Source organism: Gallus gallus, chromosome Z (genome assembly GCF_016699485.2).
Source record: "Gallus gallus isolate bGalGal1 chromosome Z, bGalGal1.mat.broiler.GRCg7b, whole genome shotgun sequence".
Classification (NCBI taxonomy): domain Eukaryota; kingdom Metazoa; phylum Chordata; class Aves; order Galliformes; family Phasianidae; genus Gallus; species Gallus gallus.
Genome location: NC_052572.1, coordinates 25,591,118 through 25,607,431, shown reverse-complemented (window position 1 = coordinate 25,607,431; position 16,314 = coordinate 25,591,118). Strand labels below are relative to the sequence as shown.

Here is a 16,314-nt window from a genome sequence, read left to right as displayed (position 1 = left end):
GTGCTGCACTTGTTCAGTGCCCGTATGGAAAGTTTATGAATGATTTAATATGTAGTGGAAACTGTTGGAAGAAACAAAAGTCTCTCTCCTTTCAGTAGAGCTAAAATGGAAGTATTAAAAACAATGATGCACCTGATATTTTTGTGTGTATTTCACCAATATTAGATTTATACTGTACTTTGAAATGCTCTCTTTGCAGTTGAGATGATCTCATGAAAAAACATTGTTGCAGCTAAAATAAATAGTTTAGGAAATTCCACTTTAAGGAAGATGTAGAGCTGTTACAAGTAAAAATGTACTTAGTAATTTTAGAAATAGCAGTATAATGATCCTTCTTGGAGGGAAGCTAAAACCTACATCCTTACAGCTGCAGAAATCATTGTCTGCTATATTTAAAATTACTCTCGGAGTACAAGATATTTTCATCACTAATATGTGTACCATTGCAGATGTTTAACTTCCATTTCTGTGATGTTGAGGAAAGGATAAACTAAAGGAAAATGTTCCTTTAGTTGGAGACAGCTGAAAAGATATTTTATTGGAACACATTTTCGTGCTTGCATTCTATGCCTTTCTGAATGAATACATCAAAATAATATAATAAATACTTTTAAATAATGTTAGTACTATAGTTATGTAAGTAAAATAGCCATTTAGTGTTCACAGTTGCATTGTTTTAAGTAAAAAGCATTTCTGCATTTGGTATCAAAGTAGTAGGGGATTGTTCACTTCTTATAGTGATGCATACATTTTTACTTTTGGGACCGACTGATAGTCCTGAGGGAAGTTAGACGAGTAAATCATCAATAGCTCTTGAGTTTTTCCTTTAATTGCTTTTCTGAAGCAGCATGTCTTTTAATGCTGTCATTCACAAACACTTGATAGGCAAGCTGAGAAGCTTCTATGATGCCATTAAGTGTTTTTTGACCCAGAGTGGCTGAAACTGCTTGTTCGTCCCTCATTTTTACTTTTGTTTTCTTTGTCTCTCTGTACCTGTTTTTCAGTGTAGTGTACTCCTATAAAAGTATTATACTGGTTCAAGAGCACTTAGGCTTCAGGTGTAGCTACGGAACATGTTAAATATAGTAGGCTTTTTTTAGCTCAAAATGAGCAACTTCAGTTATGTTTCCTACTATTCAAGTTAAAACACTGTAATTTGTATACAGTAATGCTTTTGGCAGCGCAGTAGGCTTTATGTGTATACATTACAGTTTTTACAGCAATTATTTGAATTTTGTTCATCATAATGCAAGATCCTTATGTATTCAATCAAAATATTACTGCAGTAACCTCAGTCTAACCATTTTGAGAACATACCTAGGATGAATAAAGTTTTATGTTAAAAAGAAATGGATAGTGTGGGGTATCTGGGGTTTGTACTGAAGTTTTTGGTGTGGCTTTTTTTTTTTCCCAAATGTACTGACTAACATGGTTTTTGGTTTTTGTTCTTGTCCCTCAGTGCCTTTGCTACTCTAGAAGAGGAGGCTTGTACAGAGCTCGTTCCTTATCTTGCATATATACTTGACACTTTGGTCTTCGCATTTAGTAAATACCAGCATAAAAACCTGCTTATTCTTTATGATGCTATAGGAACTCTAGCAGATTCTGTAGGTCATCATCTAAATAAACCAGTGAGTATACCTTACATTCTATAAAAATACTCATCATACATCTATCATGTGTTTTACACATTGCAAAACAGAAATACTGACCTTTCCTTGTATGTTTTGATGGTACTAAAAGTTTGCATGAAAAATATATAAACTCCATTTACTTTACCTGCTATGCAAATATTCCAAATTTTGTAAAACTAAGTATTTCAACAGCTGATGCTTTTTCATCCTGAACAGGAATATATTCAGATGCTAATGCCCCCATTAATCCACAAGTGGAACATGTTGAAGGATGAAGATAAAGATCTCTTTCCTTTATTAGAGGTAAAAGTTAAAGTTTGAATATCATATATCAGCTCCTTTTATGAGTTATGCTTTCTGCTCAGGAAACTACCTACTAAGAAGTATAACTGCAAAGGCTTACAGTAAAGCTTGTAGCAGAAGCCACTTAAATTTATTTTCTACCATTCTTATGTGTTTTCCCTGAGGATCTCCTAATATTTATTCAAAGAAAAAAAAAAAAAGAAGTTTTTTTAATGATTGTTTTCTCCTCACTCTCCTTTCATACCTCCATTAAAACTACTGTTAGACAACCTGAAGGTATGAACCAGACTGTGTGGTTTATTCTCTGTGCTTTCCAAGTATGAAGCAGGCGAACACCTAGAAAATTGGTTTCATAACTTTTAAGCAATGTTAAGGCTTGCCCATGATCAAAATATTAAACCTTAGTGTAACTCCTGAGGTAAATTACAGTAACTGTCTTCTATATATGCTTAGAGATGGCCAAGAAAGAAGATACTGCTGCCTGAAAAATTTTGTCAACTGGCATGTCTGAGAGAATAGCAGTTAGCTGACATTTCCCTTAGCTGAGCTAGTTGCTACAGTCATTCTGGGTTGTGCATTCACTTAACAGTTAGACTGGATATGCTAAAAATGCTAATGTATTTTAATTTACCTCTCACAAGTAAGAGGCTCTTGGGTGAAGTGAGGAAGATTTGACTTTTCTCTCTCTCTCTCTCTCTCTCTCTCTCTCTCCCACAGTGCCTGTCGTCAGTTGCTACTGCCTTGCAATCTGGCTTTCTTCCATACTGTGAACCTGTGTACCAGCGTTGTGTAAATCTAGTGCAGAAGACTCTTGCACAAGCCATGGTAATTTTCTATTGCTATTCCAGTGTTTAAGAGTAACTCATTAAAACAATGTATAGCCCTGATAGGCTCAAACAGTGGGACCAGGAGAACCTCATGAGGTTCAACAAAGCCAAGTATAGGGTCTCATACCTAGGTTGTAGCAATACCCATTGTCATTGTAAACTGGGGAATGTAAGGATGGAGCACAGCTTTACTGAAAAGGACTTGGGGTACTGGCCAGAAACAAGCTGGATGTGAGCCAGCAGTGTGCCCTCATAGTCCAGAAGGCCAACCACATCCTGGGCCACATCAAAAGAAGTGTGGCCAGCAGGGCAAGGGAGGTGATACTGCCCCTCTGCTCTGCACTGGTGAGACCTTACCTGGAGTACTGCATCCAGCTGTGGAGTCTGCATTACAGAAGAGACATATACTGTTGGAGCATGTCCAGAGGAGGGCCACAAAAATGAATCATGGGGTGAAACACCTCTCTGATGGAAACAGGCTGTCCAGCCTGGAGAAGAGAAGGGAGACTGTCAGGTCTCTCTGGGGAGAGTATGTGAAAGTGGGCTGTAGGAAGGAAAGGGTCAGACTCTTTAGGAGGGTCTGGTGCAATAGGACAAGGAGAAATGGTTTTAAACTTAAGGAAGGGAGATTTAGATTGGATATAAGGAAAAAGTCTTACAGTGAGGTGTACAGTGTGGTGAGGCACTGGAACAGATTGCCCAGAAGGGTGGTGGATGTCCCATCCGTGGAGACATTCAAGATCAGGATGGGTGGGGCTCTGAGCAACCTGATTTAGCTTTAGGTGTCCCTGTTCATTGCAGGGGAGTTGGACTCTAGAAAACCTTTAAAGGTCCTTTCCTACTCAGATGATTCTGTGTTTCTATGAACTATGTAAAGTTAGGGGTTGCCAGGGACATCTGTAGTATAACATTGAATCTCTAAAGCTGTTTTTTACAGTTGTGCATACCCCTGAGAAAATGCATTTTCAGAATGAGAATTACATGTTTATTTCCTGCAGTTGCACAATGCTCAGCCAGATCAATATGAGGCTCCAGATAAGGACTTCATGATTGTGGCTCTTGATTTACTCAGTGGTTTAGCTGAAGGTCTTGGAGGCAACATTGAGCAGCTGGTAGCTCGGAGCAATATCTTGACACTGATGTACCAATGCATGCAGGTGAGATGAGAAACTGATTTATCCAAGGATTTTCTTTAAGGTTATCAGAAACACTTCAAGAACTGTAATATTTCTTCTTTTCCTCTTTAGGATAAAATGCCTGAAGTACGACAGAGTTCTTTTGCGCTGTTAGGTGATCTGACAAAGGCATGTTTTCAGCATGTTAAGCCTTGCATCGGTATGTTTCCTTTGCATACTAAACAATTAACTTGTTTTACAGACTGATAAAAGGTTCCTTTAGCCACTGTTAAGCTCCTTTTTTCTATGTCTTGCCTTGTCATGTTGTATATTTTCATATTTCCTTATCAGCAAGGCACTGCGGCTTTTTTTCCTTCAAACTGTTTAAAAGATGAGGTTTTTTAGACAGTGTAAAGCATTCATTTTGCTGCTTGATTTTTTACAATGTAAAAGCTGCCTGTTCTGCTGGAATATATAAAAAGATTTACTTAACTGCTTAATTAGAGCAGTTGCTTTATTTGATAAATTTCTGAATTTGTAACTTTTACTTTTCTATTTTAACTAGACTCTACATTGAAATTTAGATAGACATACTATATATACTGGGTGCCAAGCTGGCTAGCTCATCACTAGGGCTTCAAACTAGAGCTACTGGGGGACAGGGCTGTACTGCAGAATGACAGAGAGGTAGGGAGCACAGTCACTTTAAGAAGCAGCAGGGGAAAACCTCAGATTTGTCCTGGAAGTTTGTGGGATACTTCTCTAGGAAAGTAATGCACCTGAAAGCTCTGCTGAAGTGCCTCTATACCAATGCATGCAGTGTAGAAAATAAATAGGACGACACAAATAAATTGACGAAGCCTTCTTGCTTTAGCTGGAAGAGGTGTCATGATAACAGGATCTTGTCCTGTTGGGAGATATCAGCCACCCAGATATCTGCTGGGAGAACACCACAGCAAGCTGCAAACAATCCAGTGTTAGACAGGCCCACCAGTAGATGAAGTTTAGCAATGCAGAAGGGATTGTTAGAGAGATTAAGACTGAAGGAAGCCTGGACTGCAGAGACCGTGTCCCGGTCAAGTTCATGATCCTGAAGAATGCGAGCCTGGCAGAGTGGAGTCAGGACTCTGAACTTCAGGAGGTGGAACTTCAGGCTCTTTGAGGAATTGTTGGACAAGATCTCTTGAGAAACTATTTTTAGAGACAAAGGAGTGGGGCAAAGCTGGCTACTCTTCTAGGATGCCTTTCTGAGGATGCGAGAGCTCTCCATCCTCAGAATAAGAAAGCAGGTAAAGGAAGCAGGAAACCAACATTGCTTGGCAAGAATGTGCTGATCAAACAGAGAGAAAAGAAGGGCATGTACAGGCAGTGGAAACAAGAGCTTGTCATCTGGGAAAAATATAATAATGTTGTCTGGACATGCAGAGATGGGGTCAGGAAAGCAAAGGCGCAGATGGAACGGATCTATGTGAAGGATATTAAAAACAACAAAAAGGGGTTTTATAGGTACATTTGGCAGAAGAGACAGGCCAAAGACGGTGTACCTCCTTTGATAAATGAGAAAGGAGAACTGGCTATAGCATATATGGGGAAGGCTGAAGTACTTAATGAGCTCTTTGCCTCAGTCTTCACTGGCAGCCAGAATTCTTGTATTTCTCACATCTCTACTTAATGGGAACTGGGGGAGCAAACAGACCCCACTGTGAGGACAGAGCAAGTCAGAGACCACTTTATGAGGCTGAAGTCCATGGTGCCAGATGACACACATTCCAGAGTTCTGATGTGGAACTGTCTGATGTGATTCCCAAGCTGCTCTCCATCATATTTGAAAAACTGTGGCTGTCAGGTGGCCAGAAAAAGGGCAACATCACTCTCATTTATAAGAAAGGGAGGAAGGAGGACCAAGGGATCTATGGGGTGGGAGCCTCACCTCTGTGCCTGGGAAGGTCATGGAACAGATCCCTCCTGGAAGATGTGTTAAAGCACATGAGGGATGAGTGCGTGATCTGGGACAGCCAGCAGGGCTTCACCAAGGGAAAGTTGTACCTGACCAACATAGTGGCCTTCTGTGATGGAGTGATGGCATCAGTGGACAAAGGGGAGGCATCTACATGGATTTCTGCAAGGTTTTTGACATGATTCCCCACCACATAGTTATCTGTAAATTGGAGAGAGATAGTTTTGAAGGGTGGACTATTTGGTGAATAAGATATTGGCTGGAAGGTTGCAGCCAGAGGGTTGTGGTTAATGGCTCTTTGTCCAGATGGAGGCTGATGATGAGCCTTGTCCCTCAGGGGTCTGTGTTGGGACTGCTACTCTTTAACATTTTTATAGGTGACATAGAGGATGGAATTGAGTGTACCCTGAGCAGATATGTTGATGACACCAAGCTAAGTGGTGCAGTTGGTATGGTAGAAGGGATGCCATCCAGAATGACCTTGATAAACTCAAAAGCTGGGTCCATGTGAACCTAGTGAGGTTCATCAAAGGAAAGTGCAAAGTTTTGCACTTGCATCAAAGTAATCCCAGATATGTATACAGACTGGGAGAACTCCTTGACAGTAGCCTTGCTGAGAAGGACATGGGCATCCTCGTAGAGAAAAAACTTAATTTGAGCCAGCAGTGTGTGCTTGCATCTTGGAAGGTCGATGGTATCCTGGGCTGCATCTTAAGAGGGCTGACCAGCAGGGTGAGGGAGGTGATTGTTTGCCTCTGCCATTGTGAGGCCAGTGTTGACTATTGCATCCAGGTCTGGGGCCCTCAGCAAAGGAAAGATGTGAAGCTTTTACAGAGAGCCCAGAGGAAGGCCAGGAGGATTAGAGGGCTGGAGCACCTCTCCTGTGAAGACAGGCTGAAGGAGCTGGGCTTGTTCAGCCTGGAGAAGAGAAGGCAGCAGGGAGATCTCATTACAGCCTTCCAGTACTTAGGGGGTGATTATAAACAGGAGGATAATCAACTTTTTTTACAGGTAGATTGTAGTAGGATGAGGGAAAACAGTTTTAAACTAAAGGAGGGGAGATGTAGGTTAGAAGCCAGGGGTACGTTTTTCATTGAGAGACTGATGATGTGCTGGAACAGATTGCATAGAGAGCTTGTGGGTGCCCTGTCCCTGAAGTTGTTCAAGGCGTGGTTTGATGTCCTGGGCAGCCTGATCTAGTACTTGATGTACCATTTGGCAACCTTGCCTTTGGAAGGGGGATTGGAACTTGATGATACTCGAGGTCTCTTCTAACCCAAGCCATTCTGTAATTCTGTGATCTATAGAGAAAGTGGGGAACATGGCTAGAAGGCATGTTTAGGCTTGGGTATTGTTTGTTCTTGGTGTTTGTTTTGTTTTATGTTCAGTAAGAATGTAACATCAATTATATGCTTCCGCAACATTTGCTATCTCATCCTTCAAATGTTCTTGAGATACACTTTGCCAAATGTATGCTTTGATAGGCTTGGGAACGTAGCGTTCAAGTGGCAGATGTTATAATGATAGATGTGATTGCCTTCTGGGTTCTTCTTTTGTTGTTAGCACACTTGAATATGTAGTTATCTAAGTGGTTCAAGGGTTGTTCAACCATGTTATAAAACTACAAGTGCTTGTTACTGGGTTGCTTTTGCTTTCTCCCCTCTGCTCCAGTTAGAGAAGGGGAGAAAAAAAATGGTTTATAGAGTTGCATAAAAACAAAGCCTTTTAGGAGCATTTTAGAATGATAGTTTGAAAAGATTTATTGATCTACTTGGATTCTAAAATCCAAGTTTATCTGATGTATAGCAGAAATGCAACTCTCATTAATACATGTGTAACATTTTCCAACTATTTAAGCAGGCTTACATGATTATTAATTTTTTTTTAATGTTCTTTTTAGCTGATTTCATGCCCATTTTGGGAACCAACCTAAACCCTGAATTCATTTCTGTGTGTAACAATGCTACCTGGGCAATTGGAGAAATCTCCATTCAGATGGGTAAGATTTTTTTCTTTGAATCTTTGCACATTTAGCATGGTTAGGCTGTTTTGATATTGTTTTTAGTTTTTACTGATACTTTCATGTTAAAACTTAATTTAAGGTTGAGATTTGTCCTTGATAATAAATTTAGTGTATGAAATCTACTTAGATTATATGTATTAACAATCATTTTCTTCTAAATATTTCTTTTTGACTATTTCAGGTATAGAGATGCAGCCTTATATTCCAATGGTGTTGCACCAGCTTGTAGAAATAATTAACAGACCCAACACACCAAAGACATTGTTAGAGAACACAGGTACCCAAAAATTGAAGCATTTGTGCTGAAGGAATTACAGATTTTTTTTTAAATCTTAAAAATTGCATAGAGGAATAACACCAGAACTGATTGTATTGCAATGTATTTGGCTTTTTTAAGTAAAAACAACTCTGTTTTGCAAAAGCTCTTACAAGTCTCAGTCTTGCATCAAATTTTCTATTGTATATCTGGATTCTTAAAGTTATTGCTTTCTCACCTCTGTAACACTTAATAAAATTGTCATCTACTTGATTTTTTTTTAAGTATTCTTCCAATGTTGTGTGAATTACATATAACAAATACATACAGTAGCACGGCTTTAATATTAGCTTTATTCAAATCTATGCAAGTCCTTACACATGTGCACTGTGTATGTTTAGTGTTTGAAACAAATCTGATTGGTATATATAAAACAAATAATAGATTATTTGAATTTAAAAAAACAAAACAACAACAAAAATACTGTTTTTTAAAATACTGATTAGTGAGATCATCAAAATCTAGATCTGGGATGGCATTTTTACCCCAACATAGCTGAAGTCATGTACAACTTCTATTATCTGGTCACAATAAATAAATAACTAATTCTGAAAGCAAGCCTAAAATTGGCACACATGTCCTACGTTCTGGCCAATAGCTGTGCCTTCCAAACTGGAAACAGTTCCCAAACTGTGCTGGAACTTCTGAGGCTTGTTTCTTTTGCATTTATAGAGCGCACGTTCTGGTAGGAAGAACACCTTCCATACTTCAAACAGAATTTTATTAATAATCTGACAGGTTTCTCATTTACTAATTGAGAATCCTTTTTTTGTCTGTTTGAAAACTTATTGTCCTGTAAGAAAATATTAGCTTAATCATTATAACATGACATGATTGAAAATTATTCAAGTTTGTTTTATGCTTTGCATGAAGTAAATTGGTGACAGATTTTCAATGTGCATTTCTCTTCCAGTGTTCTCTTAATGTGAAAGCTGTGCTTTAGCTACATCTCTCCTACTATTCTCAGTTTAGTATGGAAGGTGAACTTGAAGAAAAACTACATAGTTGTGGAATAAAATAGATACTGCCTTTTGAAAAGATAATTTTGGAGCAAATATGTACTTGTTTTCAAATAGACCATGAAATAGTATGTTAGCATAAATTCCTTCTCCCCACACTCCTGGCCCCTTTCCTCTTCACTGATGGATGTGTAATACCTGTAACTGGGAGGCATCCAGTGTTTAAACTTTTGCTTCTATCACTGTTGTGGAATTTTTGGAAGCATCCAAACACTGACACTTTCTTTATTCTCTTAATAGTTACTTTAAATGTGGATGCATAACTGCAGATAAATGTTGAGTGTGGTGTACTTATTATAAGTTTGTTGTGGGATATTGTGCTGCATGTCATTGGTATGTGCAAGAGTATTACTGTTTCCTGCTTTAGCTTGCTATGTAATGAGCCATGAGCACACTTACAAAAACAGGAGACTGTTTTAAGTAAAAGTATTAGTATTGAAAGTGAGTACGTGTCAAAAACTTGATCTTTGACAGAAGTTTCTATTCCTTGTACGAACTGTAACTGTGAAAACTTACGGATAGAACTTAAGTGTATTTTAATTTGAAACTTGTATTTGAAAAGCAATTCAAATACATTTTAATGAGTTAGATCTGCTGAAAATTTTAGATCCTGTGTATTGAAATAGTACATTGCAAGTGAGCAGCAGCTTTCATGGAATGGTTAGAATTCGTACTACTAGTATATCCTACACCAAACTTTTATTGGAGAAAGCATCATCTGCTTTATTGCATGTTTCATGAAACTGTTCACAAATGCCTGTTTAATTAGAGTGTTGCATAGTATGTCCCTTGAACATAGGTTTCCTTTCTCTGCTTCATATAAATCTGCTGGATTTTAGTATTATTCATGTATTTTGCTTCAAGTAATCCTGATACATTATTCCCCACCCTCTCCTTTTTCTAAAGATTAATCTTTTGTGAGTTGAGCAAACACCATTAAAACACAGTTATAAAATATTTTTTCAGTCTGTTCCTCTGTAAAGGACTGAACTACCAAATTGTATGAAGAAACAATTTATTTTTCATGTGTATTTATACCTTTGCATCAGAAGTCAGATTATTATATGACTGTTATGACAAAGACTGTTGTGAAAAGAAGAAATTGGTATTAAAGAATGAACTTTGCAGTTAGTTGCTCTAGCAACCACTTTGAATTATCTACAAGATTATAAAGAGAACAATTTTTTTGTTTTCTTAAAGAATTTTCATCTATTTAGCATCCATAGGCAAATCATGGCACATTTTATGTAAGCATACTTCTAAACATATTATTAGTCATAGATAAGCGTATTAAAAACTTGAATTCTAAATATTGAAAAAAGTTTAGGATACTTTATAATAAAGCTGAACATTCCTTTTTATTAAGAGAACCCCTAATAGTACATTTGAGTAAAATCTCAGTAGTGCATGGTAGGTAAATTTAACATAAAGTAAGTGAAGAGCGCAGAATGACTGCATACATCAGAAAGCCTTTTGTTTTTAAATTGTGTTTTTGGTGTTCTCTCATTTACTTCTTTAATTTTTCTTTTACCCTGGAAAGTATACCATATATGTTGCTGCCTCTTATTTAGGGGGTGGTAATAAACAGCACTGGTGAAATCTTATGTTTATTATCATACACAGATTCTGTTGGTTTCTGTTTCTGAGTTATTTGTTGTTTTTTCTTTATTTTTTCTCCTCCCCCCTCATTTGCTCATGTCTTGGTTGGCGTTTGGTGGTGTATAACCGTGATTGCGTTACCTTAGCAATAACAATTGGTCGTCTTGGTTACGTTTGTCCTCAAGAGGTGGCCCCCATGCTACAGCAGTTTATAAGACCCTGGTGTGTATTATTCAATCTTTTTTTTTTTAATTCATTTTTCTTCACTCTCTTTCTTTCTTTCTTCTCTCTATCTCACTTTTAGATATATTTTCAGTTGGTTACAAAATCTCAATCCTTAATCATTGCCAACCATGTGACTAATCTTGTCCTATCAGGTTTGTGAGTTTTTAGTAGCACCGTCATGTACTTTTTTATGTTGTGGCTAACGACTAATTTATGCATGGGATAAGATTGTCACATGCTTGCTGTGTTAAAGCTTGACTATGAGAGAGCGTTTTAAAATCCACCAGAATGATAATACAATGCATGCCAATACTGTAAAATTTAAACTGTGCATTACTTTACTTAAAAAAAAAATCAGCCCGAGGCTTGAAATGCTGTAAGGAATATATGTTTATAGACTTGTTTTATGTATAAAATAGCTTGCTTGCTGCTGTAAAAGTTAAATAACTGTTCTGTAAGTGGTATCTGACATAATTCATACTGTGATAGTATTATATGTTCTGCTTCTAATAATGATAGTTACTATAAGTATTTCAGATACGTGTTTCTTTTGTATTTAATGGAATACAGGTCACACTTTATAAATGGTGCAACAAGAGAACAAGGTTCTGGATATGATAGTAATGGGAATATGCTAGTAAACACCGCAATAACTGTTTGCCTAACTGTTCACAGTAGTGTTTCAAATCGTTTTATCCGTGTGGCTTATTCCATCAAATACTGTCATCTAGATCTGACTTGATTGAATGAAAGCGTGATAAAACTAGCTAAGATTTTCTCTAACTTACTAGGTGCACCTCTCTCCGGAACATAAGAGACAATGAGGAAAAGGACTCAGCATTCCGTGGGATATGTACCATGATCACAGTCAACCCCAATGGCGTATTCCAAGTAAGATGCATGAATAGATCTGATTTTCTTCATTTCCATGCGTAAAATGTATTAAAAAGTGTACGTGAAATATTAAGAAGTTTAGGTTGATGCCGATTCAGTGCAGAACACGATGTGGCTTTATTTTGAGGTCAAGGAGACCAAAACGTTTACATTGCAGTGTTATGTATCATGATACTTCTAGATTTCTTCTTCAGTGAAAAGGAGGAAAAGAGGTGTTAGAAGTCAGTTTTTGACTTCTTAAAATGAGTATCTAAATAACAAACTCTGACTAACCTTGTGAATGTTGCAATATTTCTGTCAGTGTTTTGTGTGGAGGATCTGTGTGAAAACACAAGGCAAAATCTGACATACTAAATCCTATTGTTCAGATGTAATCTAGGCTTTAAAAAATAAAAGAACAAAAATTAGACTACCACTTCATTCTTAAAACTTGAGAAGGGATGGTTATGTTTCAACATCATATATATTGCTTGAATAGTTAATGTGACTAGAAAGATGCTCTTTAAAAGAAAGGTATGTGTCAAGAATGGATTGTTACTTGCTCTTTAGTCTCCACAGCTCTGAAGTTAAGCTACACCAATGTAAAATTTCATGAGGAAAATAAAGGTGAATTTCCTTCTCTGCCTGAAATCCCTCTCCTTGAGACACAAGAATTGAGCCTCCTTCTTGTTCTGAACTTTTCAGATGATTTCGCTTGTGTCTTATTCTATACTTGCCATTTCCCTTCTTTTCTGCTGTCCATTTATTCTTTTACACGTAAGGAGAGCAGAAAATTAAGAGCTCCTCTCATTTTCCATCTCTCCTTCTCTGTGGTAGTTATCTTTGATTCTTATCAAAATACACGTGCCCTGCCAACTTAATTATTGAAGAATGGTATCTTAGCAATATGATAAGAAACGTAATGCATAACAGCAGGTGACCTGCATTGCAGGGAGTATGATATTGCTTTGGTTTTGAATGTCGTGTGTGTACCTAATATAAACTCTGGCTCTGCTTGAAGAAATACAGCTGCTTTTTTTCCAGCTGGAAATTTATCAGACAAAGTTGTGAGCATGGTCCTATTTGTTGCTTGTTGTTGAAATGGTTTGTTCTGGGACTTAAATGATTGAACTGAAAGAACTTGAGTTAGCCAGTCATGCTGTGAGAGAGGAAAGGTGTTGTGGTTTTAGTTTGCCCTTTTTTGTTGTTGGTTTTTTAATTAAATAAACCTCATCTAACAAAGATACCCCTACTCTGTTTATATTTCTGTACACCTAAACATGGAATCATTTACCATCATTGCCTGCATTAACTGGAAATAAAATCAGCTTTTGAATTAGGATCAAAAATCTTGTATGGTTAATAGAATGAGTTGAGCATTGTTTCCAGACCTATAAATTAGGGTTTCTAACCTATGTGATTGTTTAATCTTATAGGACTTTATTTTTTTTTGTGATGCTGTTGCATCGTGGATTAGTCCAAAAGATGATCTCCGAGACATGTTCTGTAAGGTAATGTTTCTCTTATGACAGCATATCCTGATTATGGTTTGGGATCCTCTGTTTCTTTCTTGCTGTGTATGTCAGTCAGTACTTCTTGTATTTGTAAAGCTTCTTTGCAAAGTCATGAACTTTCAGACAAAACATCAAAACAATCTGAAGGTTGTTTTTTTCTACTTATATTTACTCAAGTGCATTCAAGTTACTACAGACTTATTTTTAATGGTGTTGAAAAGTTCACTTAGGATTTTAGTTTAAAAAATAATAATCCTCAGAGAGCTTTTCATAATGTCAGTCTGCAGCATTTTGACTGCATTTTGAATATACCACATTTATACACATTTATACCACATTTAAGTCATCTTTGCTCTAGAAAATGATGTCTGTATAGTTCAAGATTTTTTCTTTTGCCATGAGGAAGCCCACTTTATTTAACAGAAATGTCTAGAAGAATGCAAGTGAAAAATATTACAGTGCTATCCTGGTCTGTTTGTCTTCTATCTTGGATGAGCAGATCTTCAGGGAACCAGTGCACACTGAATATAGGATATATATCCTAGACAACTTGTCAATAGAGATTAAACAAAAGAACTGATTGTATTGTGTGAAATAAGCAACAAACAAACAAACAAACAAAAAAACCCACCACCCTGAAATTATCTGTTCCATATCTGAAGTTAGGAAAAATAAATAAATAAACAAAACCCCTAATTTCAGCTTCTTGAACAGATGCTTTTACCTGTTCAGTAAAAATCTTTGTTTTTGGAGGGATGTATGTCAGAAGTTAATGAAATTCCTCTTAAAGCTGAAATAGAGTGTATTTCCAAGAATGTATTAGGGTCATGGGCCAGTATTGCATTTTCTCTTGAAGTAATGCAAAGTGTCAGCATCAGAACAGAGACTGGAATTTTCAAATCGCATCTTGAGGAACAAAGACAGAAAACTCAGCCTCCTAAGTTAGCAGTCTGTTTCTCTGAGTGGCTACAAAGAAGCATCAGGTTCAGGAAATGTTCAGTTGTGAGTATTCTAGTGTGAGGGGTAAATAACAAATTTTAAAAGCTTAAAAGAAAGTCCAAGATGCTGTCTGTGATGACAGTTTTAAGCAGTTTCAGTACATGTTTCTGCACTGGTCCTTAGCACTCAATACTTGCCTCAGTAAGTTAAACTCCTCTCAGATTCTTTCCAGGATCTAATGCATCCGAACTAGACACAGTGGGTTTTGACCACTTTGTTTGAGGGCGTGGATGGCTTTTTACAGTGTATTCTTTTGTCTTTCTCCACGCAAGAATGGATACAAAGCTTTCATCAAGTGATGGCATATGATTTTTTTAGATTACTTTCTCATTAGACTGGATCCCTTTGCCAACTGAGTAACAGATTGCGCCATTTAGAAACTGTGGAAAAAAAACATTTTTCATATTCCGCTAAAGTCTTTTTGTGTGATTTTTTGTTCATTGGCACTAGAGCTGATAGAGGAAATAACCCTTCCAAGAGCATGGGTAAGGCAGCTGTCAGTGTTGAGATCTCTCACGTACTCCTAAAATTTTTATCTCTTTCTTTAAAGGCAAGACATCTAAAGAGACTAGCTGAAGTTCATCTGCTAAAACAATATTGGAAGATGATTTATTTATTTGTTTGTTTGTTTGTTTAATGTTCCTTTTGTTATATGTAAACATGTTTAGATGTCTTTTGTAGTTTTGGTAGCTGGCTAATCTGGATGGGTAAGGAAATAAACCTGTTTTTGGATGAGTTCTTTAATGGAGAAAAATAGTTAAATTAATTGTGATGTCTTTACTGTTACATCTGGTTTAAGGACAGCTCTGTTTGAAAATGTTGTATTGAGAGTGAACTCTATACCATGAGCTTTAAATTTGACAGTGCCTTTTCTGTGAAAATGTTTTCATGACAGGCCATTCCACAATTAGATACAGTTGAGTTTAAAAAAAAAAAAAAAATTAAAAATATGTTGAGACTTTGTGGTCATTTTCTTGTAAGGAAGAGCTTTTGCAACTGCTTTTGTTCTTTCTTATGTTTACCTTTTAACCTATGGTTTCCAGAGCATAAATACTAAGTCCCTTTTCATATAACCATTTAATTTTCATAGTTTTCAGTTAAGTTACTATGTTAAAGGGTTCAGACTGAAACCAGTAGGTGGGGGGTTTTTCTTCTCTCTTATGCTGGCTTTTTTTTTTTTTTTTTTTTTACTGCTGTAGATCCCTGGTTTTTCAAAGCATAAAGGATTTTAACTACTTCTGTTTTAGTCACAGTTGTCTTACAGGTTCCAGGGGAAAACAAGCTTCCGTAGGATTGTTTTTAATTTGTGCTAGAAATTAAAAGGCATTAATTCTGTAAAGTACTGGCTGTGGTTCTGGCTCAATTTTTCTTCCAGAACCTACAACACGTTTACAAATGGAATGTATATACAGTAATCATAACACAGAAAATGTGTAGTTTAGCAAAATGTTTAGCACTGTGAAATGGCCTAGCTCTAAGCTGTAAGTCATGTTACTCAATAAATAAATACTAATTGAATGAGTAGCTATGTTCTGTACATTACATTTGATTCTTTTTTTTTCTTTTAAGGGAGAAAAATGTTAAAGGAAATGTAGTAAATTGGACAGTTCAGTTATACAACTGAGCAATTTAGAGGATTGAAGGCTATTGCATATGTTGCTTGTGAATAATGATCTTGTATCTTCTGTTTAGTGATTACTTTTACTTACCTCTCATTGCTTTTAGATTCTTCATGGGTTTAAAAATCAAGTTGGGGATGAGAATTGGAGGCGTTTCTCAGACCAGTTTCCTCTTCCCTTAAAAGAGCGCCTTGCAGCTTACTATGGAGTTTAACCTCATGCATTGTAGCTGCAGTCCCATAATTAGAGGTAAACACATGAATCTTCCTTGCAAAAGAGTTATATTGTGTA

The 16,314-nt window shown here is 36.9% G+C and overlaps 1 protein-coding gene across 4 annotated transcripts in view; it reads left to right on the top strand.

Moving 5' to 3' along the window:
- TNPO1 (transportin 1) overlaps window positions 1–16,314 on the top strand; it is an 80,820-nt gene that overhangs the window by 57,656 nt on the left and 6,850 nt on the right. For all 4 annotated transcript variants that reach the window (XM_424806.7, XM_040655695.2, XM_046905515.1 and 1 more), the window contains 11 exons: window positions 1,460–1,631; window positions 1,851–1,937; window positions 2,655–2,762; window positions 3,763–3,921; window positions 4,012–4,099; window positions 7,737–7,835; window positions 8,041–8,136; window positions 10,940–11,015; window positions 11,810–11,909; window positions 13,328–13,402; window positions 16,130–16,272. In XM_424806.7, the coding sequence (XP_424806.3) occupies window positions 1,460–1,631; window positions 1,851–1,937; window positions 2,655–2,762; window positions 3,763–3,921; window positions 4,012–4,099; window positions 7,737–7,835; window positions 8,041–8,136; window positions 10,940–11,015; window positions 11,810–11,909; window positions 13,328–13,402; window positions 16,130–16,237 (1,168 nt within the window). In that variant the 3' untranslated portion in view covers window positions 16,238–16,272. The remainder of the gene's footprint in view (window positions 1–1,459; window positions 1,632–1,850; window positions 1,938–2,654; window positions 2,763–3,762; window positions 3,922–4,011; window positions 4,100–7,736; window positions 7,836–8,040; window positions 8,137–10,939; window positions 11,016–11,809; window positions 11,910–13,327; window positions 13,403–16,129; window positions 16,273–16,314) is intronic.